The sequence below is a fragment of the Malaclemys terrapin genome, chromosome 8 (assembly GCF_027887155.1).
Source record: "Malaclemys terrapin pileata isolate rMalTer1 chromosome 8, rMalTer1.hap1, whole genome shotgun sequence".
In the NCBI taxonomy this organism is placed as follows: Eukaryota; Metazoa; Chordata; order Testudines; family Emydidae; genus Malaclemys; species Malaclemys terrapin.
In genome coordinates this window covers 35,348,234-35,374,851 of record NC_071512.1, presented here as the reverse complement: position 1 = coordinate 35,374,851, position 26,618 = coordinate 35,348,234, and the positions used below count along the sequence as shown (strand labels likewise).

Below are 26,618 nucleotides of genomic sequence, written 5' to 3'. Positions count from 1 at the left end.
GCAAATTCAGGTTTGGTCTTATAAAGATGAACTTGATCTCCATCAGCCCTTCATCTGAGGGTTTATTACACATAGTGCAGGTAAACTGGTAGAGCTAATAACCCTCAAGGACCATTTGTCAGGAATTAGTTTTAGAAGCAGTGTCAGCAAGATGGCATTTGAGTGGAATCTGATGCATAAATTCACTGAAACTGGTAGATGTAAGTAACCCAAGTCCTTTATTTCAGACATTGTTTCAGCAAAAAATAGCATCACAGTCCCTGAAGCTTTAGAATGACAAATATGAGGAATTAACGACCACAAGACATTCTCTTTAGAGCTCTGGTCTTACACCACTACCCCGCTATAACGAGACCCGATATAACACGGGTTCACATATAGCACGGTAGCAGCGGGGCTCCAGATGCTGCGGGGAGCCTGGAGCCCTTTAAATCACTGCCAAAGCCCTGCCGCCGCTACTCCGGGGCTGCGGCAGCAGGGCTCGGCCAGTGATTTAAAGGGCCTTGGGCTCCCCGCAGCGGCCGGAGCCCTGGGCTCTTTAAATCACTGCTGGAGCCCTGCCACCACTACCCCGATATAACGGCGTTTCACCTATAACACGGTAGGGATTTTTGGCTCCCCATGACCGCTTATATCGAGGTAGAGGTGTATTAACTTCAGTAGGCAAATGGTTGACTTTGAACCCTGAAGAGACTAAGATTACAAGATCTGCCGGCAAAGCAGAGGCACTAGTAATCTTTATGTGCCACTGTGTTTGTACCAGCATGTTGGCAGTTTGATTTCCACTAATCATTTTCCCACAATTCAGAGCAGCTGCATTTGCCCATGCAGTTACAATTGCACATGAAACCAGTGTTGGGGCAGGCCCATTTCTTAAGTGTGCACCAAAAATGTGTACCCACAAAGTGGTTGTCTGCCTTTTGAAAACATGGTCTTAAGATGCACAAAGTACTCAGTTGGTACAAAAATTAATTGTCACCATGTATGCCAGAGACTTCCATGAGATGTAAGATCCACTAAGGCCTCCAGCAGTTTCTAAGCTCCTTGATCCAAGATGAATGAATAATGAAGTCTGCCATCTTGCTGACACTGCTTTTAAAACTAATTCCTGAGGGTTACTAGCTCTACCGGAGGGGTAGCTATGTTAGTCTTTAAGGTGCCACCGGACTCCTCGTTTTTGTGGATACAGACCAACAGATTTATTTGGGCATAAGCTTTCGTGGGTTAAAAAAACACTTCACAAAAGCTTATGCCCAAATAAATCTGTTAGTCTTTAAGGTGCCACTGGACTTCTCGTTGTTTTAGCTCTACCAGTTTACCTGCACTATGTGTAATAAACCCTCAGATGAAGTGCTGATGGAGATCCATTTCATCTTTATAACACCTTTTAAGAAACCTTTAGCCTCCAGGAGGAATGCCAGCTCACCTACAAGAGATTCCATGAACTACTAGTCCTAAATTAAATCCTCATAGCTTCTGCAAAACACCAAGATCATGATCAAGGTTAATGTCTATCTAGAATGGATGTAGAAAGCCTAGACGTATTCTGCAACTTAACCCACAGTCGTATAGTCCTATCCCAAGCCCCAAAAACAGAACAGTGGTGTCCCTCCTCAAACTAAGGTCCCTCACCAAAGGCTCTTAAGCAAAGTAAGCAGTCATGGGATAAGAGGGAAGGTCCTTTCATGGATCGGTAACTGGTTAAAGGATAGGAAACAAAGGTTAGGAATAAAGGGTTAGTTTTCAGAACAGAGAGAAGTAAATAGTGGTGCCCTCCAGAGGTCTGCACGGGGCCCAGTCCTATTCAACATAGTCATAAATGAGCTGAAAAAAAAGAGGTAAACAGTGAGGTGGCAAAATTGCAGATGATACAAAACTACTCAAGATGGTTAAGTCCGAGGCAGACTGCAAAGAGCTACAAAAGGATCTCTCATAACTAGGGACTCAATTTCATCTGCCATTTTGTTGCCCAATGTTGATAAATGCAAAGTAATGCAAATTGGAAAACATAATCCCAACTATACATATAAAATGATGAGGTCCAAATTAGCTGTTACTACTCAAGAAAGATCTTGGAGTCATTGTGGATAATTCTCTGAAAACATCCAGTCAATGTGTAGCAGCAGTCAAAAAAGTGAACAAAATGTTGAGAATCATTAAGAAAGGGATAGATAATAAGACAAAGTATCATATTGCCTCTATATTAATCCATGGTATGCCCACATCTTGAATACTGCATGCAGATGTGGTCGCCCTATCTCAAAAATGATGTACTGGAATTGGAAAAGATTCAGAAAAGGGAAAAATGATTAGGGGTATGGAACGGCTTCTGTATGAGGAGAGATTAATAAAACTGGGACTTTTCAGCTTGGAAAAGAGACTACTAAGGAGGGATATGATTGAGGTCTATAAAATCATGACTGGTGTGAAGAAAGTAAATAAGGAAGTGTTATTTACTCCTTCTCATAATACAAGAACTAGGGGTCACCAAATGTAATTAACAGGCAGCAGGTTTAAAACAAACAAAAGGAAGTATTTCTTCAACACAACGCACGGTCAGCCTATGGAACTCTTGGCCAGAGGATGTTGTGAAGGCAATCACTATAACAAGGTTCAAAGAAGAACTAGATAAATTCATGGAAAATATGGGCAGGCATGGTGTTCCTAGCCTCTGTTTGCCAGAAGCTGGGAATGAGCAACAGGGAATGGATCACTTGATGATACCTGTTCTGTTCATTTCCTCTGGGGCACCTGGCATTGACCACTGTCAGAAGATAGGATACTGGGCTATATGGACCTTTCGTCTGACCCAGTACGGCCGTTCTTATGCAAGTCACAGGATCCACCAGTTTGCTGCTAAAACCACATTAATGCCATCAACTGGAGATATGAGCTTCTTGGCTTTGCCAGCATATACTATTTGTAAGAGTTACGAACCACATTTATTTCGCACAGCAGTTATAAGCTCTGCATGTGCCTAGCAGTGGCTAATCATATCTACTTCCAGGGTGGATAAAAACCAATTAAAAGTTTTTTTTTTTTTTTTGGGGGGGGGGGAGGGGGATAAAATGCTGTTGAGGAAAAAACCTATCTAAAGATCATTTTAATTAAGATATCTCTGAGCTATAATGTAACTCATCATGGAATAGGGATTATAAATCATAATTCTATAGTAGGAGACAACATATTCATGTAATCTTTAAGAAAAGTTTTGTAAATGAGTTCCAATAGTTCATGGATTAGGGACCCAATCTTATGGGGTTCCACAGCCTTCTGTACAGATTATTTAGAATTGATTAATCTTTTTATTTACCCAATGGGACTCAGTGTTCAGTCTAGAACAGGGATCAGCAACCTTTGGCACACTGCCCATCAGGGTAAGCCCCTGGTGGGCCGGGACAGTTTGTTTACCTGCAGCGCCCGCAGGTTCAGCTGATCGCAGCTCCCACTGGCCGTGGTTCACCGTTCCAGGCCAATGGGGGCTGCGGGAAGCGGCGCGGGGTGAGGGGTGTGCTGGCTGCCGCTTCCCGCAGCCCTCATTGGCCTGGGACAGCAAACCGCGGCCAGTGGGAGCCGCAATGGGCCGAACCTGCGGACGCTGCAGGTAAACAAACCGTCCCGGCCCGCCAGGGGCTTACCCTGACAGGCTGCGTACCAAAGATTGACGATCCCTGGTCTAGAAGATACCATCAGAGATGCTTAGTTTTGCAGTTCTCAAACTGTGGATTTGTTTCTCCAGATGTAACATGCTTGTTAACAGCAAAAATATTAAATAAATAAATAGATAGAGGTCAGAAATAACAGACCTCAATTCTATTGTCCCTGTGCAAGTTTGTGTACACAGAGTCAATCCCTTACCTCTCTCTAAGGGCTTGGCTACACTTACGACTTATAGTGCAATAAAGGAGCCCCGGGGACACTAGCTCACTACCCGTCCACAATGGCAAGGCACGTAGAGCGCTCTGACTCCGCAGCTACAGCGCTGCTGGTACTCCACCTCGGCAAGGAGAAGAACATTTGCTGCGCCTTGGCTACAACGCCCAGGCGTCAGCGTGAACGAGGTGTTGCATTACTGCGCTCTGATCGGCCTCTAGAAACGTCCCATAATCCCCTTAAGTCAAGTGGCCACTCGTCATTGTTTTGAACTCCTGTAGGAATGCAGAAATGCCCTTTCAAAACTCTGTTTCTGAAAGCCAGCATGCAAGCCGTTACTGTGGAATGCTGTGAGCAAGTGAGGTGGGGGGGAGGGGGAGGTCTGCTGCTGTCTGAATTTACAAGACAGCATGCTGACTGACATGCTCTCAGCCCCCCAAAAACCCACTCTCCCCCCCACACACACCACACTCCCTCCTACCCCTCCCATTTCCAAAGCACGTTGCAGTCACTTGCATGCTGGGATAGCTGCCCATAATGCACCACTCGCAATGCCACTGCAAGTGCCGCAAACGTGGCCACACCGGTGCTCTTGAAGCTGTCAGCGTGGACGGATTGCAGCGCTTTCCCTACTGTGCTCTACGAAGGCTGGTTTAACTCAAAGTGCTCTACATCTGCAAGTGTAGCCATGCCCTAAAAGTACAAAGTTTCAAGAAGTTCAATGAATAGAAGAGTGTTGGGGGCAGAATAGATCTGGACAAGGAGAAGAAGTCTGGAGATAAATGTGAGAAGCGAGGGACATGTGTGTTTTGTTAAAATATTATATGTTTGCTGTTGAAGAAAAAAATCCAGAATACTTAACGTTGTTTTAAATAAAAATGTAAATGACTGTCTGGTGATGTTCTCCTCCTAATACAGCATGGCAACAAAATCCTCCAAATATTAATGATTAACCTGTTGAATTGGAGATCGTTCACCTCCCAATTGTATAAATATCTGTTTCCATTACAACAACCAACAAGAATACACTTATGTAGAAAACCATGATTAAATTGAGTCTTCCTGACTAGTGATTTAAATCAAATCCACCCTGTCTACTTCTCAGCGTACTTTCAAATTCTACCAGCTTTGCCAGCAAAGCTTTAAAGTATTACGTACTATAAACCTCAGGAGATTTACAGTCTACTGTCATAGCTCATAAGCACCATGAAACTTCTCTCATGGGACACAAAGCAAGTTCTCTTTTCACCCTCATCTGTAGCTTTGTCTCACTGAATTTCAGCCCTGCAGATACTCAAATTACTGTTCACTTTAACAGAATTTAAACAAGGTCTATGAAGATACACCTCTACCCAAATATAATGCGACCCGATATGACATGGGTTCACATACAATGCGGTAAAGCTCTGACACGCTGCTCTGAGCAGCGTGTTAAGGGTGCTGGGCCGGGGGGTTGGATAAGGGGTAAAGGGTCTCAGGGACGGTCAGGGGCTCTCCCTCTGCCCCTCCAGGGTCTAGAAGGCAGGAGCTGGGGGGGGGGGATTTTGGAGGCCCTGCAGTCCCAGAGTGTCCCGGGGGATTAGCGGGGACCCGGGAGCAGTCCGCTCCTCTTCCCTCGGCCCGGCCCCAGTCGTGTCGCTCGGGGGAGGGGGCTTGGGGAAGAGATCCCCCGGGCACTCACCAACAGCAGCAGAAGTGGAGAAGCCCGGCCCCAGCCCGCTCCACTCTGCCAGCCACAGCGCTCCACTTCCCGCCACAGGTGAGTGCAGAACCTTTCCTCAACACCCCACCCCCAGCGACATGGCTAGGGTGGGGCTGGGGCAAGGAAAGCGGTGCAGGCTGGGGCCGCATCGCTCTGCTTCCTGCCGCAGTTGGGAGGTGGCAGAGTAGAGCGGACTGGGGCCGCATTGCTCTGCTTCCCGCCGCAGGTGAGTGCAGAGGGCATCCTTTCCCCAACCTCCCCACACTCACCAGTGGTGGGAAGCAGAGCGCCGTGGCTGGGAGGTGGCGGAGTGGAGCGGGCTGGGGCCATGTTGCTCCACTTCCCGCCACTGCTGGTGAGTGCCTGTCAGGGGATGAGGGGTATGGATAGGGGTCAGAGCAGTCAGAGGACAGGGACGGTGGGTAGGGGGTGGGGTGCTGGGGGTGATTAGGGACAGGGGTCACTGGAGGGGGCAGTCAGGGAACAAGGAACACCAAATCAAGTTCGATATAACGCGGTGCAATTTTTTGTCTCCCGAGGACTGCATTATATCAGGGTAGAGGTCTAATAGGTGCAGATGTTTAAAAAGTTATGCAGCCAAAAGAACTAAATTGTTTCCCGTACAGCCTTAGTAAAGAGTAGCTCTCATTAAGGATTTAATATTAGGCAAGTGTGAAGTTTAGGCAAAATTGCTGGTATGGTAAACAGAATAGTGACTGACACTTGCCTGTACCTTAAAACTGGTCAGAGCAACTTCCAACTTTCTGATAAACATTCTCTGGAAAGACCAGCTATATTACTTCTACAGAAACTGTATTTCATGTGCTTGGCCACAGAACATTGACTATTAGTTGACAGTATATTAGCATATTCAGGACAAGCCCTACATTCTATAGGTTGAGGTTATAACAAATATCCTACCCCCTCCCACTGTCCCAAGTTACTCTACACCTGCAAATGCCTTTGGACATTGATTCCAGAATGGAGGAGTGGGAAAAACAGATTATTTTCATACAGGCATGCTGTTTTGATGAGTACTGCTGCTTTGGTCAGTTTTTAAATTTTATCACCTGCTTGTAAACAATACATCAGTGGCCTTCTGAAGTCTCCCAAAATGCACTGCTTCTGGAGCAGAGCTGGAGTTGTGGGATAAGTACACAGGGTATTGCAAGTGAAAGTGTTTGAGTACAGTGTGAACACAGGACAAAATTTAAATTCATTCAGCATAGCTAACTCAAACACAATCTATTCAGTTACCAGTAATTCAATTATCTGGTTATGACAAGGTCTGATGGCAGCACCTGCCAATTACTGTTGTCCACTTTGAATCTGAGCTGGTACTTGAGCCTTTACTTGCTTCCACATCTTGATAAGTTATCTCCAAAGCAGAGATGCCCCAAAGCTGTCCTTCAGGTGGGGTATAGGTATTATACTCTGCAAAGAAGCTAAAGGTTTTGATTTCTTCAGATGTTTGCAGTGATCTAGAGTCTGGCCACAGCCTACTGATCCTCTTAGGGATAAGGAAATACTAGAATAAAAGTCTTTTCCCTTTGTAAGGCTCAGGCATCACTCCTATAGTTTGGTTTCAACAGAACTAAGATCTTTTCTCAACCTTTCCCATAAAGAATCCATGAAAAAACAGATGAGCTGGAATTTGGCATATAGCGTTGAACAGGACGTCAAGCTAAATGATTTCCCCTGCCTGAAAGAGTTGGGACAAGTGTTCCCCAGATAGTGGGAAGGAAGAAACTCTGGATCTCCTGACCGGTTTGAGGTCATCCTGCACATCCTCAGGTTTGTTTGAAGATCTGCTTCTTCCAACAGGGAAGAGCTTCACAAACTTTCTAGATGTGAGTCAGCAGACATGCAGATAAGGTCTGCTGAGATTGCCCCTTGTGCAACCTGAAGGAAAATTTTCTGCAAGGAACAGACTAACACAACCCAAGAGATTTGACAGTTTATCTTACAGCCTTCAATTTATCCAAGACCTCATCTGTTTTAGGACTAAAGTTTCTTCAAAGCACTCTGACTACAGAATACAGAACTCCAAAGCAAGTCTCTCTCCGGTGGATATCTGCTGAATGAGATGTGGCCACTGTATCAGATTTCATACTTCATACAAGACCCTCTAGGAGCATCTACAGCTCTTGACAGTCAGACTTCAAACAACTTTGCTTTGCCTCTGAAATGACCTGACTCCCAAGAGGCCATCTCGGACCACAACCCCACCAGGGTACGGTCCCTGTAAATTGATCAGTGGCTTCAACTTTTGGATCACAAACATAAGTACTTCTGTAACTCCCATCCCCACAGTATCAGAATATATCATTAGTGAGCTAATCACCCAGACCCCTTCAAGGCAAGGACAAATTAGACAAATTGACTGCCCAATGTCACACAAATTCTGTGGCAGAACTAGGAACTGAACTTTGATATCTCAAATCCCAGTTCACAGTACCTTACCCACAATGAACATCTTCCTACAGGCCAGAGACTGATACCCCTATTTCTCTAACATAGCTAATAAACTTTCATCTTCCCTACTCCATTCTCCAAAGTCTACTGGACTGCTGCTACGTTATAGCCACTTCTCACAACTTTTTCCTCTAGTAAAGTCTGAGAGAGAGAATTTGCAATTCCAGCTTCTGAGGTGGTTTTTAAGGGAGGTCTTCCTCCATGAAGTATTCTGCTGATTCTCCAGGACTACTTCAGTGCAAAGTACAAACCTTTAAGTCAGTGTCTGCAGCATCAACACAGGAGTTACTGCACAGCACTTTAGCACACACTGCTATTCGCTCCCCATAGTCCAAACTACAAAGCAGTATAGACATGGCCTAAGTGTCAAAATATTTTAAAGGGCTAGAAACTTTTTCAATGAAAGCTTAAAATCTGTAGAAATCTATGGCTTAGGAGCCCTTCCCATACAAAGGGATGTGATTCCCTTCTCCCCCTCCCCCAACAACACCCTGTTTAAAGTTAGCATTTTAGAATATGCATTTCACTCTACTGGAATGCCTCCTTTGTTAGAATAAAAAGGCTATATGTAGTTTTAGTTGCAAGAGCACACGCCACAGCCATTTTTCAAATATTTAGACAAACTGTCTACAGCCAACATTTGGATTATGGTTATTTTAAAGTACCCCATCCTTCCCCAAAATTATAATTATCTTGAAATATGGGACTAGCATTCAAGGGCAGCCACCATACCAACACCCTTGTGAACAGATGAAAGAATAGTTATTCAGTTTCAGTCTTCCATCTGTTACAAGGACTGAAATTTCTTCAAGTCTTGAGTTGTTAAAACACAAAGAATTAAAGGTTGAGTGATTAAGCCATGTTATGACCTAACCACCTTGGGCTAGACTTGAGCACTGAAACAAGTGCCTAGTACAAATGGTAAAGTCCATGCTAACCATGCCTACTAGTGTTCTGTAGGATATTCACACTAGTGCTGTTCTACAGTTGGCTACAACTCCCTCTGGGTACTTCTCAATTCCTGGCACAAACCTGCAGAGACACAGGACTCTAGGAGACTTTGAAAAGGCCACTGTCTGAACCACTTGTCATTTTAATGCTGTCTACAGGGGTGCTAGACTTGTGCAGAGCGAAAGGATACCAACTAAGCTGGAATTTAACCCATCTGAAAGCAAAGGTAAGCCAAATGGTATTTGACAGGCGTATCAGTTTAGTGAACATGTGTAGACCCAGTGGTACTCTTAGCATATCTGTAAAATCACAATTATTTTCAACATCAGAAATTACCAGCTAGCTATAGTGGTTTAATTCCAGAAGAAGAGAGCCTTTTTCAAAGTTAGCTTAAGACACTTTAAAGTTCGCCAAAGCAACATAAGCTACACCAGAAAAAGGCACTCTTACTCCAGAAGTACAGGTCCACGTGGGGGGATTATATTGCTATAGGTAACCTGGTATAATTATGCCAATGAATTTCCCCGTGTAGACAAATCTCAAGCTTACAAGCTTTTTTCAAACTGGTACGTTTTGGCACTCCATGAGCTACTTTAATTTGATCAATGGAAAACATTAAAATAAAGCTTCCTGAACACTTACAAATGCCATGCAATCACAGCAGAAAAAAATTAGTACACTGCTGGGTGCATCAGAACAGAAATGGCCTCAAAGATCTCCACATCAGCCACCTGCTATACATTTTATCCAACTTTTGAGTTAGAATTGAAACACGTAATCCTTGAAAACACAGAGGAAGGTTGCACACTTGGGGCTTGGACTTAAAAGTCAGAGTTCAGGGCTGGATCTTGTTTTGGAGAAGTATGCCATTTGTTTGGCAGACTAAGCAGGGTAGCAAAAAATTCCTCAATAATTTACTCTTGGACAGCTGTCCTTTTCAGATCTCTATTAGATACTATGGGGATGACTACTTAAGAATTTCTTATAATGCTTTCCAGAGTACAAGAGAAACTGACAGTCTCCGACAAAAAGACTAGGAGACAGGAGACTTTTCTGGCCTACAGGAACAGACTTTTTTAGGTGTATTTTCCTTCAGATGTGTTAAGTAACTATATTCTGATGAAGCCACTTGTAAATGAGCAGTAGCATACAATAAATGGCATTGTACTATTACGTCTAGCTGAATATACGTATTCAGCTAATCAGTTTGACAACTATGGTCACTTCACCCTCCACTAACAGACAACCAAGTAGCGGTAGAGGGGATTAAAAGGGAGGAATAGATTAGGAAAAATTAGTAGGCACTACCACCTACCAAAATACAAGAATCTGATACAGTGTAGCTTCAGATTAGCAAATATTAAATCTGAAACTGGGCAGAACAACAATCTACTAGTTACAGCAGTTACAAAGGTCAGTTAAGGCTTTCACTAGAAGGTTTAAAAGTCTTACTGGGTAAATTTTCCATCTGAGGAAAAATACAAGCTCATACAGCAAGTACATGTGTCTATTAAGGTTGCCACACTCAATACTGAAGTTAAACAAAAGCAAACTTGCACCTGAGAAGGACTTCCTGAGTTTCAGGATCTGGGGTTACATAGCAATTCCTACAAAAAGGATTACCTCCAGCCTCAAAAGAAAACTCCTGGGCAGCACCTTACATGTCCTCCACAGAGGAGGGAGACTTTGAGCAGAAAGCTTGTTAGGATCGGAGGACCTTATTCCCTGTATTAGAGTCTTATTTGTTTAGCTTTGATAATCAAAATGAGTTTACCACTTTTGACCCTTGGGGATTATGCAAAGACCACATAACTAAGTGAGCAATCAGGACTATCTTCTGCCTCGGATTTTGCCACCCAGCTTTAAAAAAAAATATAGTTGATTTAGGTCCTTCAACTCATAAAAGATCTAGAGGTTTTTCTGCGTGTTTACCATTACAAATTTCAGCTTCTGTGGGTGCATATTGTGAGCACTAACCCCCTAACAGAAGGCAAAGTGTTCAAGATTTGATAATAGTTTTCTTTACTCAAGAAAAGTTATTGACCTTAAATACGTGTTGATAAAAACCCAGAAGGTTTGAGGAGACTGGTTACAATCCCTCACCATCAGTTTTTCAGCTTTCACTTTCTGCTCTTATAATGTCACTAATCTCTCTCTATAGCCTACAGAGCCAACCTTTCTCCCGTAAGAGACTACCTGGGTCTTTGAAAGACACCTGCCAGGCCATCTTCGAGCCTCAAAACAACAAAGAGATGCAAAAGCCCAAAACCGCCCCGTGCGGGGTCCCTTCAGGCCAGCTCGGGTCGCCCGACGATGGCTGAGAAGGGACGGTCCCGGGCCGCCCAGAGCTCGCGGGGCTGACAGCGACAACGAGCATCTCTATCTCAGCCACGCGAGTTGGCTGGCTCCGGATTCAGAGCCGCCTGCGCGGAGCCCCGCTCTGGGGCTGCGGGAAGCCACTTCCCGAGCAGGCTCCCTCTCGGCCGAGCGCACACGGGCCGGCGGGCAGCCGCTCGGGGCTCGCCTCGCAGCAGGGGAGGCCCAGCTCCTGCGCGGGTAGCCCCTACCAGCGAGGTTACGTAAGGGGGGACGGGCTGCCCCACACCCGGCCTCCCTCACCACTAGGCCGCCTCCGGCCCCCTGATGGGGACCAAGGAAGGAAGCCGGGCAGCACCCCCCGGCCCAGTACTCGGGAGCCGGGTCCCTGCGCTTCCCGGGGGGCGAGGCCAGGCCCTTAGTGGGGCCTACAGCACAGCCGAGGCCCGGCCCCTGGCTGCGGCCTGAGCTCGGCCGGGTGCGGACAAGGAGGCCGAGGTGGCGGCCAGGAACAGGATAAAGCCTCTCTCCCGGGCGGCTGAGCAGGAGCCCGGCCGGGCCCGCCCTGCGCGCGACGCCCCAGCCCGTGAGCCCTTACCTTATGGATTCTCTTCAGCGCCATTGTGTGTGTGAGGGGCTCGGTGCGGGGAGGGGGCGCGCGGCTCGGGCGGTGTGGGGGAGGGAGGGGAGCTCGCTCGGGATTATTTCGCGGGGGGAGGGGCGCGGCGGTGGCGGCGCTATTGGGAGGGGGGAGGTGGCGCGGAGGGAGTCTCGGTGCGGCGGGAGGGCCTCACTCTCTGTTCCCCCGGCGGCCGCTGGGCTCTTGCTCGCTGCCGCAGCTGCTACCGCATCACTCCGCGGGGCCTTTATGCGCTGCTGCCTCCGAGGCCGTATCACTCCGCCACTATCCCAATAGTCACCAGCGGGGCAGCCGGGCGGAGGGGCAGCAGCACCTGGTGATGAGGCCCGCTCGGGCACAGGGACTATTTCCTCACTCTCTTTTCACACAGAACTCTCCAGAACGGGGCTCGGAGAAGCGGAAGGATACGATCGAGGAGGGAAGGGGTGGAGTGAAGTGACTTCTCGCGAGAAGAGAAAGAAAGAGGTTCCGGACGGTGGAGGGGCAGAGTAGCAGGGAAACCTAGAGCGGCTGCGCAGTGCGGAGGGGGCCCGGACCTGGAGCAGGGAGGTTCCGGCTGGCGGCTATAACCCTGCACCCGGCTGTAGTGTGCATTGGGACCCGGCGCTGCAGGGGAAGAGGAGAGTCTGTCTCCTTCCCGCCTGGGGCTCCGTCCTCTTCTCTCTCCGGTCTGGGCCCGTGTCCCCCCCGCGCTACTCCCCCATCTCCCCTTCCCGCCCGGGGCCCCGTCCCCTCCTCTCTCCGGCCTGGGCCCATGTCCACCCCCCCCCCCATGCTGCTCCACCGCCTTCCCTTCCCCTCCAGGGGACCCCATCCCCTCCTCTCTCTGGCCTGGGCCCATTGCCCCCCCCACCTCCCTTTCCCCTCCAGGGGACCCCATCCTCTCTCTGGCCTGGGCCCATTGCCCCCCCCCACACACACCTCCCCTTCTTCTCCAGGGGACCTCATCCCCTCCTGTCTCCAGCCTGGGCCCATTGCCCCCACACACACACATGCTGCTCCCTGTCTCCCTTTCCCCTCCAGGGGACCCCATCCCCTCCTCTCTCAGCAGCACGTTCCCCCTCCAGCTTCTATGTGTAGGTGCAGCCAGGAGGCTCTGCACGCTGTCCTCACCCCAAGTGCTGCCCCTGCAGCTCCTATTGGCCAGGCACTGCAGCCAGTGGGAGCTGTAGTGGTGGTGCCTGTGGACAGGGTAGTGACCAAGGCTGTCTGACCACACCTCTGCGTAGGAGGGGGAGGGAGAACATGCCACTGTTTCTTGGAGCTGCTTGAGGTAAGCGCCGCCCAGAGCCTGATTCCCCCTCCAACCCTCTCAATCCTAGCTCAGCGCATCCTCCTGCACCCCAACTCCTTCATCCCCAGAGCCCGCACCCCCAGCTGGAGCCCTCCTACACCCCAAGCCCCAATTTTGTGAATATTCATGGCCTGCCATACAATTTCCATACCCAGATGTGGTCCTTGGTTCAAAAAGTTTGCCCACCCCTGCCTTAAGGGCTCAGAATGATAAGCCTTCGGCTCTGCTTTCCTGCTTGGTGACCCACAACATGATCTAAGCCATGGCAGTGACAAGGGGGAGAGATCCTCTCATGGACTTTCTCTGAAAGGAGACATTGGAGGTCCCTAGGAGTAATGGGCATCTGCACAAAGGCTGGTCCTGTGAAAGTCTAGACTTTGTGCTCTACAGGCAGTACTGAAAGGACTTGAGGCCTAGTTGGGAATGAGGTGGGAGGAGGTTCACTTTTAAATTTCTGTGCTAAAGGCTGTAATAATACTTGTTCTTTATTCCCCCGTGGTTGTAGGTAACCCTGCAGTGGGAGAAGCAGGAATAAAGCATCCTGCAGCCTGTCATCATACAGATCAGGCTGAGAAGTTACCTTTTCTTCCACATAGCATAATTTCTTGCCACTCAGCTGCAAAAATGTGAAAGTATCTGGAATAATGCATCTTTTGGTGGCTCCTGTTTTCTGTGCCTCTCCTTTTCCTGCCTGTCCGTTGCTTGCCCTCTTTGATGTACATTTGGTGCCTTGTTCATAGTGTGCCATGTAACAGTATTTGAAAGTAGTTTAAAATGAGTTGCATGCACACTCAGTACAGTTAAAAGAACACATTGAAAAATCATGCAAGTGAGTACCTGAAGGGACCAGTTCATAGCAAAGTTTGAACTGTTAAATACACAGACAAAGCCATGTGGCACGCAGTCTTCTGGCAAATTGTTCTCAACCATAATTCTACTGTATTTTTGAACAGTAATTCATCTTGTTACAGCAGTGCCTCAGGGCCGGTGGTAATACACATACACAGAGTAGTCAATTCCTGCCCCTGAAGAGCTAATGATCTAAATTAGATAAGATACTTACACTGGGAGGAAGGGGGTAGGACATGCAGCGAGAGTGAACAAGGTGATGGCAGCAAATGTCATGTTCTATGATTTTTGGAGGGGAGGGGGTTTACTTAAGAGGGGATAAGCTCAATGAAAAGGGAATCAGGTGGGGAATGGGATAGGTGAGGGGAGAAGAGAGTGGAGCTGAGGTGAAGAATGAGGGATAGGGAGCAAACAGCCAATTAACACAAGGCAGAGAAAGTCCAGTTGAAAGTGTAGAAAGTGCTGCTATGGTTTAAATTATAGCATGGACAATTTGTCAACAGCAGCTTTGGAGAAGAATAGCCACCACCAGGCATTTTCTCAGCTTTGTCATGTGCTATGTGGAAATAAAAACAGCAATTCCAGCTATTTAACCAGCTGCCTAGCTGGAAGTATCAGATTTTTTTTTTTTAAACTGATTATGTAGCAACAGTTATTTTCTGTGATCCCAGCACTTCCACCACTAACAGTGGAATTCATGACTTATTACCCATTTGGAGTATAATAATATATATATTATGACTCACTACATTTGCGTAAGGAAAAGAAAAAAAAATCAAATTGCTTTATTGGTCTTATTTGATTTCATATAGCTCAGTGGCTTGCATATTGGCCTGCTAAACCCAGGGTTGTGAGTTCAATCCTGGAGGGGGCCATTTAGAAATCTGGGGCAAAAATCAGTATTTGGTCCTGCTAGTGAAGGCAGGGGGTTGGACTCAATGATCCTTCAGGGTCCCTTCCAGCTCTATGAGATAGGTATATCGCCATATATTATTTCTGGTTAGGGGCATGTAATCCTATCACTACTTACTCTAGTGGTGTGCTTCTGTGGGCTGGTCTACACTGGGGGGATCGATCCAAGATGTGCAACTTCAGCTATGCGAATAGCGTAGCTGAAGTCAAAGTATCTTGGATTGCATTACCTGGGGTCCACACAGCACAGGATCGATGGCCGCGGCTCCCCCATCGACTGCGCTACCGCCGCTCACTCTGATGGAGTTCCAGAGTAGACGGTGAGCGTGTTCGGGGATCAATATATCGTGTCTTAACGAGACATGATATATCGATCCCGGATAAATCGATTGCTACCTGCTGATACGGCGGGTAGTGAAGACGTACCCTGTAAGGGAGAAGGAAGGAAGACACTTCCCTTGTAAGGATCCTCCTCCTGTGTGACAATTGCGAGCCATCTGGAGACCTAAAACTGAGGAAATGGCTCATTAGTTCAAGTGAGCTGGTAGATGAATCATTGTCATGTAATCTACCCTTGCTGACAGAAAATTGGGAGGGTTGGACAAAACAATGTGGAAACTTAGTCACATTCTGCCTAATACAATCCAGGTTAAATGTTCAACACCCTTGCTGGACGGGATGTAACAACTACAACCCATACTCACTGGGGACACCAGCCTGAAAGAAAGCTTTCCTGAACTAGGAATGTAAAATATTAAATGGTTAACCAGTAAGCATTAGTATTACTGGTTAACTCATCCTAACTGTTAGCCCATAGCCATTGTGGGCCAGCTGGCACGGCCCCAACCCTGCGCCAGCTGGCTAGAGCAGTCCCATGCCTCCGAGAGTAGCCCCAGCCATGCCTGCCAGCCACTCCTTTATATCCGTTAACTGATTCAATTTTAATTGTTTAAATAGTTAACTTTTAAAACAATATTTACATCCCTTTCCTGAATCCCCACTTCTGGCCTTCCAACCACCCCCTACCCCCACATCTCCAAGCTCATCGTCAGAAGCAAGCTCCCCACAGACACTGCCAGAACAGATGCAAAAGCTGCAGATATATCTACTCTGTTAGAACAATCAACACCCCCCTCAACACACCTTTCAAGAGCCATGGGTCCTACACATGCCAATCTCAACATGTGGTGTACCTCATCCAATGCATTAAATGCCCCTATAACAACTGTGTAGATGAAACCAATCATTATGCTCTTGAATGAACTCACACAGGAAAATTATAAAAGACAAAAACCACCATATTACATGTGGGTGAACACTTATCACAAAGTGATCACTCTGTCTGACCTATCAGTCCTCATCCTCAAAGGAAACCTGCACAACACTTTTAAAAGATGAGCCCGGGATCTTAAATTCATAACTTTGCTAGACACTAAAAATCATGGTCTTAATAAAGGTATTGGGTTTATGGTTTATTACAACAATCTGTACCTACTAACTCCCTTTTTTGTCCTACAATTACAGGAGTATTAGTCACCACCTTGAATGGTCCCTTAGAATACGTGTATGTAGATGATGTAGGGAGGAGGGGTTTAGATTTATTGGGAACTGGGGAAACTTTTGGAAAAAGGGGAGCCTATAGAACAAGGATGAGCTCCACCTAAATCAAAATGGAACCAGGTTGCTGGCACTTAAAGGTTATAGAGCAGTTTTTAAATTAAGGGCTGGGGGGGAAACCGACAGGTGCAGAGGAGCACGTGGTTCAGACAGAGACATCTCCTAGAGAATCTTCATTAATAGATCCTCCCCTATGTCCTAGTAAGGAGGAGAGGATGGAAGTTGATAAAATAGAGGTAGGATCTGATGAGAAACAGTCAAATGAAAGAAGTCCCATTCAATTACATCATATAATGGCAGACAGCTAAAAAGTGACAAGTTTTTAAAGTGCTTATATACCAATGCTAGAAGTCTAAATAATAAGATGAGTGAACTAGAGTGTCTTGTATTAAACGAGAATATTGATATAATAGGCATCACAGAAACTTGGTCGAATGAGGATAATCAATGGAACACAGTAATACCAGGGTACAACATATCTCAGAAGGACAGAACTGGTCATGCTGGTGGGGGAGTGGCACTATATGTGAAAGAAAGCGTAGAATCAAATGAAGTAAAAATCTTAAATGAACCAAACTGTACCATAGAATCTCTATGGATAGTAATTCCATGCTCTAATAATAAAAATATAGCAGTAGGGATATTTTACCGACCACCTGACCAGCATGTTGATAGTGACTATGAAATGTGCAGGGAGATTAGAGAGACTATTAAAATAAAAAATAATAATGGGGGATTTCAACTGTCCCCATATTGACTGGGTACATGTCACCTCAGGACGGGATGCAGTTTCTTGACACATGAAATGACTACTTCTTGGAGCAGCTAGTCCTGGAACCCAGAAGAGGAGAGGCAATTCTTGATTTAGTCCTATGTGGAGCACAGGATCAGGTCCAAGAGGTGAACGTAGCTGGACTGCTTGGTAATAGTGACTACAATATAATTAAATTTAACATCCCTGTGGTGGGGAAAACACCACAGCAGCCCAACACTGTAGCATTTAATTTAAAAAAGGGGGACTATACAAAAATGAGGAAGTTAAACAGAAATTAAAAGGTACAGTGAAAAAGCGAAATCCCTACAAGCTGCGTGGAAATTTTTTAAAGACCCCATAATAGAGGCTCAACTTAAATGAATACCCCAAATTAAAAAACATAAGAGAAACAAAAAAGTGCCACTGTGGCTAAACGACAAAGTAAAAGAAGCAGTGAGAGGCAAAAAGGCATCCTTTAAAAAGTGGAAGTTAAATCCTATTAATGAGGAAAATAGAAAAGAGCATAAACTCTGGCAAATGAAGTGTAAAAATATAATTAGGAAGGCAAAAAAAAAAAATTTGAAGAATACCTAGCCAAAGACTCAAAAAGTAACAGCAAAAAATTTTTTTAAGTACATCAGAAGCAGGAAGTCTGCTAACCAACCAGTGGGGCCCCTGGATGATCGAGATGCTAAAGGAGCACTCAAGGACAATAAGGCCATTGCGGAAAAACTAAATGAATTCTTTGCATCGGTCTTCACGGCTGAGGATGTGAAGGAGATTTCCAAACCTGAGCCATTCTTTTTAGGTCACAAATCTGAGGAACTGTCCCAGATTGAGGCATAGGTGCCAACTTTTCCCGGTGCTGGTGGGTGCTCGACCCCTCTGGCCTCGCCCCCATTCCAACCCCTTCATCAAAGTCCCCGCCCCAGCCCCACCTCTTCCCCGAGTACGCCACGTTCCCCCTCCGCCCCCTTCCCTCCCCGCGCTTGCTGCCACAAAACAGCTGTTTCGCAGTGAAAAGCATTGGGAGGTAGGGGGAGAAGCAGGGACATGGCGTGCTCAGGGGAAGAGGCAGAGCGGAGGCAAGCTGGGGTGGAGGGGTGGGGAGCTGCCGGTGGGTTTTTCCCTGTGGGTGCTCCAGCCACAGAGTCAGCACCTATGGATTGAGGTGTCATTAGAGGAGGTTTTGGAACAAATTGATAAACAGTAATAAGTCACCAGGACCAGATGGTATTCACCGAAGAGTTCTGAAGGAACTCAAATGTGAAATTGCAGAACTACTAACTGTAGTCCATGGCCTATCATTTAAAGCAGCTTCTGTACCAAATGACCGGAAGATAGCTAATGTGACGCTGATTTTTAAAAAGGGCTTCAGAGGTGATCCTGTCAATTACAGGCTGGTAAGCCTGATTTCAGGACCAGGCAAACTGGTTGAAACTATAGTAAAGAACAAAATTGTCAGACACATAGATAAACATAATTTGTTGGGGAGGAGACAACATGTTTTTTGTAAAGGGAAATCATGCGTCACCAATCTACTAGAATTCTTTGAGGGGGTCAACAAGCATGTGGACAAAGGGGATCCAGTGGATATAGTGCACTTTGATTTTCAGAAAGCCTTTGACAAGGTCCCTCACCAAAGGCTCTTAAGCAAAGTAAGCTGTCATGGGATAACACGGAAGGTCCTCTTATGGACTGGTGTGAGAGTTTACGCCTAGTGGCCAGCATCCATAGAATAAGCCCTTGTCACAGAGCAGCACAGCCTAGTGGCCAGAGTCCATAGAACTGCCCCTGGTTGCAGGGCAGCACAGCCTACTGGCCAGAGTCCATAGAATAAGCCCTAGTTACAGGGTAGTAGGATCTTACTGCTGGCTCAGCAGGGGGGTCCTACTGAAACACACTGAGGCTTACCGGGGGCAACGTACCAGTCCATTTACCCCCCCCCCACCCTCGGGTCGCTTCCTACCGGTTTGGGAGGTCTCCAGGTCCATCGCCTCCCCTGGTTCCTCCCTCGGTAGGGGTTCGTGCCGGCCTGTAGAAGCCTCCATTCCGAGCAGCTTTGAGAGCATCAGCTGGTCCTCTGCAGGAGCTTCCCGGTTAGGTCCTTCCCCTGCGGCTGCCAGCCCAGACTGAGCTGAATTCCCTCCCTTTATACTCCCTGAACACTTGGCGCATGCCGAGTACACACGGGGCGGGCCTTCCTCCATCAGAGCTACTGGTCTGACGTTGCTGGGGTCTAGTGCAGGGCGGGACTGCCCCGTCACAACTGGTAACTAGTTAAATGATAGGAAACAGTGGGTAGGAATAAATGGTCAGTTTTCAGAATGTAGAGAGGTAAATAGTGGTGTCCCCCATGGGTCTCTATGGGGCCCAGTTCAACATATTTATAAATGATCTGGAAGAAGGGGTAAACAGTGAGGGGGCAAAATTTGCTGATGATACAAAACTACTCAAGATAGTTAAGTCCAAAGCAGACTGCAAAGAGCTACAAAAGGATCTCTCAAAACTGGGTGACTGGGCAATAAAATGGCAGATGAAATTCAGTGTTGATAAATGCAAAGTCATGCACATTGGAAAACATAATCCCAACTATACATATAAAACAATGGGGTCTAACTTGGCTGCTACCACTCAAGAAAGAGATCTTGGAGTCATTGTGGATAATTCTTTGAAAACATCCAGTCAATGTGTAGCGGCAGTCAAAAAAGTGAACAAAATGTTGAGAATCGTTAAGAAAGGGATAGATAATAAGACAGAAAATATCATATTGCCTCTATATAAGTCCATGGTACGCCCACATCTTGAATACTGCATGCAGATATGGTCGTCCCATCTCAAAAAAGATATATTGGAATTGGAAAAGGTTCAGAAAAGGGAAACAAAAATTGTTAGGGGTATGGAATGCCTGCCACATGAGGAGAGATTAATAAGATTGGGACTTTTCAGCTTGGAAAAGGGATGACTAAGGGGGGATATGATAGAGGTCTATAAAATCATGTGGAGAAAGTAAGTAAGGAAGTGTTATTTACTCCTCATAACACAAGAATTAGGGGTCACCAAATGAAATTAATAGGCAGCAGATTTAAAACAAAAAAAGGAAGTATTTTTTCATACAATGCATAGTCAACCTGTGGAACTCTTTGCCAGAGAATGTTGTGAAGGCCAAGACTATACCAGGGTTAAAAAAAGATCTAGATAAGTTCATGAAGGAAGGTCTATCAATGGCAATTAGCCACTATGGACAGGGGTGGTGTCTCCTAGCCACTGTTTGCCAGAAACTGGGAATGGGCGACAGGGGATGGATCACTTGATGGTTACCTGTTCTGTTAATTTTCTATGGGGTACTTGGCATTGGCCACTGTCAGAAGACAAGATACTGAGCTAGATGGACCTTTGGTCTGACCCATACTGGCCATTCTTATGTGCTAACTACTTGTGCTAAACTGTCCATTTAATCTTCTATTTGCCTGTGATACTGTACCTTTTCCAGACCTGAAGAAGAGCTTTCTGTACATTGTGATGGAGCAGTGGGAGAGTGTCCAGGGGAGATATATAAGCCCTAGGCTAATTAAGGCATGGTTCCCTGTAGTCTAGGGAAGGTTACTACAGGTTAATTGGAGCACCTGTAGCCAATTAAGGCCCTGTCAGGAACCTAATAAAAAAAAACCCTGCTTCAGCTAGACAGAGTAGAGTGAGGAAAGAGTGAAGACTGGAGTTTGGAGGCATGTTGCTGGGAATTGAAAGACTAGCGATCTGGAGGAAGGGAAACCCTGCCCCAGCAGAGCAGGGCGATTCACTCTCAGTCCTTGACACTGGGAGAGGAACCCTACCCAAGAGGGAAAAGAGTAAGAAACCCGCACAGGTTGAGAGGGGCTGGGGCTCAGAGTGAGGAGCAAACCCAGACCCCTTCCCTCCTCTACCATCTTCCTGGGATACTAGTGGGGGCACTGGGGGCCCTAAAAGCAGAGCAAGGGGTGGTGTTCTAGTCCCCCCACCAAGAAAATTGTGGGACTCCTCCCCCCCCCCATACCAACACTGGCCATTTTGTCACATGATCATAGGCATGTGCACAGGGTGTGCCCAGGCACACCTTAATGCAGGGGTGGACAAATGGCTCCACTCTCCCAGTGCAGCAAGCCACCAGCCCCTCCCCCGCCTTCCCCCTTCCCTGGAGCCATGCTCCAGGAATATTCAGGGCTGGGGGCCCTGCTCCACCAATATCTGGAGCTGGGTCTCTCCCCCGGCCCTGCCTGGAGTGGGCCCCGGCCCCCGCCTGCAGATCCTTCCCGCCCGCCCTGCTGCGTCGCTGCCTGGAAGAAAGCAGTGGCTCCCGGCAGCAATTGCTGTCTGCTACCCCAGGATCCTAGTGCCCCCATTTCCTAATGGCAGGGCAGGCTGCCCTTACCCTGCCCTTCCGCCCTAGCCCTGAGCCTTCCAACGCCCCAAACTCCTCAACCCCAGCCCCAGCCCTCATCCCCCCGCACCCTAATCCTCTGCTCCAGCACTAAGCCCCCTCCTGCATCGTGAACCCCTCTTCCTCAGCCCTCACCTCTGCACCGCCTCCTATCCCCAATCTCCCTCCCACCCCCAAACTCCCTCCCCGAGCCTGCACCCCTCACGCCCTCCTACGCCGCCACCCCCAGCCCAGAGCCTGTACCCAATCTCCGTCCCAGAGTCGGCACCCCTCACCCCCTCCTGCACACCCACCCCCTGCCTCAGCTTGGAGCCTGCACCCAAACTCCATCCCAGAGCCTGCACCCTAGATCCCCTCCCCCACCCAAACTCCATCCTAGAGCCTGCACCCCAATCCCCAGCCCAGGAGCTGCACCCCAGACCTCCTCCCCCCCCAAACTCCCTCCCAGAGCCTTAGGCAGGTGGGGGGCAGAGTTGGGGGGCAGGTTCTGGCACCAAAATTTCTACAAACCTGCCACTCATGCGTGGGGCAGTGTGTCTGGCTCTGCGCGGAGCAAAACATGCTGCTAGGAGCCTCATGATCCGGGGCGGGGGGGGTTGGATAAGGGGTGGGGGCAGTCAGGGAACAGGGAGCAGGGTGGGTTGGATGGGGGGATACCACAGGGGGTGGTTAGGGGTGGGGGGTCTCTGGAAGGGGCAGTCAGGGAGCAGGGGGGGGTTGGATGGGGCATAGGAGTCCCGGGGTCTGTCAGGGGGCGGGGGGTGGATAGGGGTCAGGGCAGTCAGGGGACAGGGAGCAAGGAGGGTCCTGGGGGGGCAGTTAGGGTGGGGGGGTCTCTGGAGGGAGTGGTCAGGGGACAAGGAGCTGGGGGGGGTTGGATGAGTCGGGAGTTCGGGGGGGGGGGGCCTGTCAGGAGGCAGGAGTGTGGAAAGGGGTTGGGGCAGGCAAGGAGCAGGGGGGGTGTTGTATGGGTCGGGAGTTCTGGGGGTCCTATCAGGGGGCGGGGAGCAGTTGGATAGGCATGGGAGTCCCGGGGGCCTGTTTGGGGGCAGGGGTGTGGATAAGGGTTGGGGCAGTCAGGGGAACAGGTAGGGGGTAGGGTCCTAGGGGGGCAGTCAGGGGACAAGGAGCAGGGAGGCTTAGATAAGGGGTGGGGTCCTGCAGGGCAGTTAGGGGCAGGGGTCCTAGGAGGGGGTAGTCAGGGGACAAGGAGCGGGGGGGGTTGGGGGTCCTGAGGGGGGCAGTCAGGGGGCAGGAAGTAGGAGGGAGTGGATGGGGCGGGGCTAGGGCAGGGTGGGGCAGGGCTAGGGTGGGGCTCCCTGGATGCACACCCTAATGAAATGGGGTGCGCACACCTATGCATGTGATCAAAAGCTTGTCCCTCTCATCCCAACAAAAGTTTGTCCAATAAAAGTTGTTAGAATCCCTGTTTCTCTAATATCCCAGGATCAATATGGCTACAACAACACTGCAAACAAACACCCTGTGAGTCAAATCAAATTCAGAACACTTGTTGGGTATGACACACCATGCAAATGTTGCCAAACCACTAAAACTTTCAGATCTCTGTCTGAGTCAGATACAATGCTTCAAGGATTTGCCCAGGATAGGGTTTATGTTGGGTCTAGGGTTTAATTTGTGATGAATGCCCATTTCTAATCCAGTGGCAGGTTGCCAGTAACATGCTGGAATGTTTGCTGTTTCTCCTTCCCCTCAGGTTCAGGTGAAACTAACAGCGGTAGGAGGACTTGCTGATGTCCTCTTAGACTTACCACACTTACTAATTATTTGTATAGCTCTTAAAGACCTCAGTTAGGATGGGGGCCACATGCTAGGTGCCATACCGACATATAGAAAGACAGACTCTCTGCCCCAAAAAGTTTACAACCTTTAACCTGAATTTGCTGCTGGTATAAGTAGAGGCAGCTCTGTCAAAAGAAGTTGCTCCCATCTACCCCAGTGTTGTCTTTATCCCTTTGTCTTTGCATCACATCTTGCGCATTACCGAAAAAAGAATGAGTCATGGGAAAGGACAATGTTGAGGTGTTATGATCACTATTGTATTATAAATGAGCAGGAGGTTAGACTAGATGATCATGATGGTCCCTTCTGATGTTAAAGTCTGAGTCTATAAACCCTGGTAGCTTGAAACAAATGCCCTTTGCTGTTTTATACCTGCACTATGACTTGTTGTTATAGGGTTGTTCTGAAGTGCTGATTAGTTACTTTTTGTGTGTATATGAACATAGATCCAGAGTTTTTACATTGGGTTCTACCTGCACACCTAAAAATGGGCATTGGAGTGGACAGGTGGATTTTTAAGCTGTGCAAAAGAAGGTGAAAATACACAACTGCCCTGTCAAAGGATTTAGGGGGCTGATCCTCCACCACTGAACTCATTGGAAGTTCTGCCATTGACTTCAGTGACAGCAGGGTCAAGCCCTTATTCATCAACACTCAAAAACGTTGGGGAATGGAGATGATATGGAACTTTGCAAGAAAGTGGTGAGAGCTGCTGAGACAAATAAAGCCCATGACAGAAAATGGAAATACCCCAGAAGTGTGTCAAACGACAGGAAAAATATTTCTGGCCATTCGTTTTAACTGCTAAAATGGCTCTAATGGGCTAAATTATGCCTTTCAAGGCTCAAGAGGCAAAATTCTGTGACTCATAGTAGACTTGCATTTTTTAACCACAAAGTGACAAGTTTTAGATGAAAGCATACCCAGCAAATCATTTTACAGCTATTATAAAGATATCAAGGAAGCCATATTTTACCTGCAGTATTAAAAAAAAAATTCTAATGTGTCTATTGAACTTGTCAATAAAGCATTGTTATAGTAAGGAAAACCAATCATTAAATTACACTGGTCTACAATTTTTGAGAAGTCGTCTGCTTCAGAGATAAAATGTGATATTTATTATGTATTTTGATGTGCTGAATTCAAATATGACAATTAAAACAACTGATTGGCTACTGTTTCTAAGATATTTAAGTTTTTGCATTTTATGTCTATGTATATTGTGTAGATAGTAGAGTTTTAATTATAAATTGTAAACCTAGGTCTTTTCATGTGTTTATGGTTGCTTTACATGATAATATTTCACCTGTCCTGTTTATGTAACACTTTAAAAATCAGCAAAGGGTTATATAAATAAAATTTATTATGAAACAAAAGGCAAAAAACTATTATGTACATAGTTTAGTCCTATTCAGTGTCTACTCGGCGCTTCTTGGCTTGTCTCTTGTATTCATTAAATGGAGCATCTCTTGTCACTGTCCAGCAATAGTCTGCAAGCATTGATGGGCTCCATTTGCCCTGATAGCGTTTCTCCATTGTTGCAATGTCCTGGTGAAATCACTCGCCGTGCTCGTCGCTCACTGCTCCGCAGTTCGGTGGAAAAAAATCTAGATGAGAGTGCAAAAAATGTATCTTTAGTGACATGTTGCAACCAAGGCTTTTGTATGCCTTGAGGAGGTTTTCCACCACCAACCTGTAGTTGTCTGCCTTGTTGTTTCCGAGAAAATTTATTGCCACTAACTGAAAGGCTTTCCATGCCGTCTTTTCCTTGCCATGCAGTGCATGGTCAAATACATCATCTCGAAGAAGTTCACGAATCTGAGGACCAACAAAGACACCTCCTTTATCTTAGCTTCACTTAACCTTGGAAATTTTCCACGGAGGTACTTGAAAACTGCTTGTGTTTTGTCAATGGCCTTGACAAAGTTCTTCATCAGACCCAGCTTGATGTGTAAGGGTGGTAACAAAATCTTCCTTGATTCAACAAGTGGTGGATGCTAAACACTTTTCCTCCCAGGCTCCAATGACTGTCGGAGTGGCCAATCTTTCTCAATGTAGTGGGAATCTCTTGCACCACTATCCCATTCGCAGAGAAAACAGCAGTACTTTGTGTATCCAGTCTGCAGACCAAGCAAGAGAGCAACAACCTTCAAATTGCCACAAAGCTGCCACTGATGTTGGTCATAGTTTATGCACCTCAAAAGTTGTTTCATGTTGTCATAGGTTTCCTTCATATGGACTGCATGACCAACTGGAATTAATGGCAAAACATTGCCATTATGCAGTAAAACAGCTTTAAGACTCATCTTCGATGAATCAATGAATAGTCTCCACTCATCTGGATCATGAATGATGTTGAGGGCTGCCATCACACCATCGATGTTGTTGCAGGCTACAAGATCACCTTCCATGAAGAATGGGACAAGATCCTTTTGACGGTCATGGAGATTCCACTGCTGTAGTCTGGAGCCCAACAGCTCTGCCTTACTCTTGGGTAGTTCCAAATCACTGACAAGGTCATTCAGTTCACCTTGTGTTATGAGGTGTGGTTCAGAGGAGGAGGATGGGAGAAAATGTGGGTCCTGTGACATTGATGGTTCAGGACCAGAAGTTTCATCCTCTTCCTCTTCCTCGTCTGACTCAAGTGAGAATGATTCTGGTGCATCAGGAACCGGCAGTCCTTCTCCGTGGGGTACTGGGCGTATAGCTGATGGAATGTTTGGATAATGCACAGTCCACTTTTTCTTCTTTGACACACCTTTCCCAACTGGAGGCACCATGCAGAAGTAACAATTGCTGGTATGATCTGTTGGCTCTCTCCAAATCATTGGCACTGCAAAAGGCATAGATTTCCTTTTCCTGTTCAACCACTGGCGAAGATTTGTTGCACAGTGTTGCAGCATATGTGTGGGGTCCACCTCTTGTCCTGAGCTCCAATTTTGCAGCCAAAATAAAGGTGATAGGCTTTCTTAACCATAGTGGTTATACTGCGCTTTTGTGATGCAAAAGTCGCTT

At 47.1% G+C, this 26,618-nt stretch overlaps 1 protein-coding gene across 3 annotated transcripts in view; it reads right to left on the bottom strand.

The window, feature by feature from the left end:
• The window catches only part of UBE2D2 (ubiquitin conjugating enzyme E2 D2), a 59,876-nt gene extending 47,587 nt beyond the window's left edge, over window positions 1-12,289 (bottom strand). The window contains exon 1 of one of the 3 annotated variants that reach the window (XM_054036796.1): window positions 12,112-12,289. Coding sequence is in view for 1 of the 3 variants with exons in the window: in XM_054036795.1 (XP_053892770.1) it covers window positions 11,916-11,939 (24 nt within the window). In the remaining 2 variants the exon portion in view is untranslated. The other 2 variants (XM_054036795.1, XM_054036797.1) reach the window with 2 other exon arrangements.
• Between the last annotated feature and the right edge of the window lie 14,329 nt (window positions 12,290-26,618).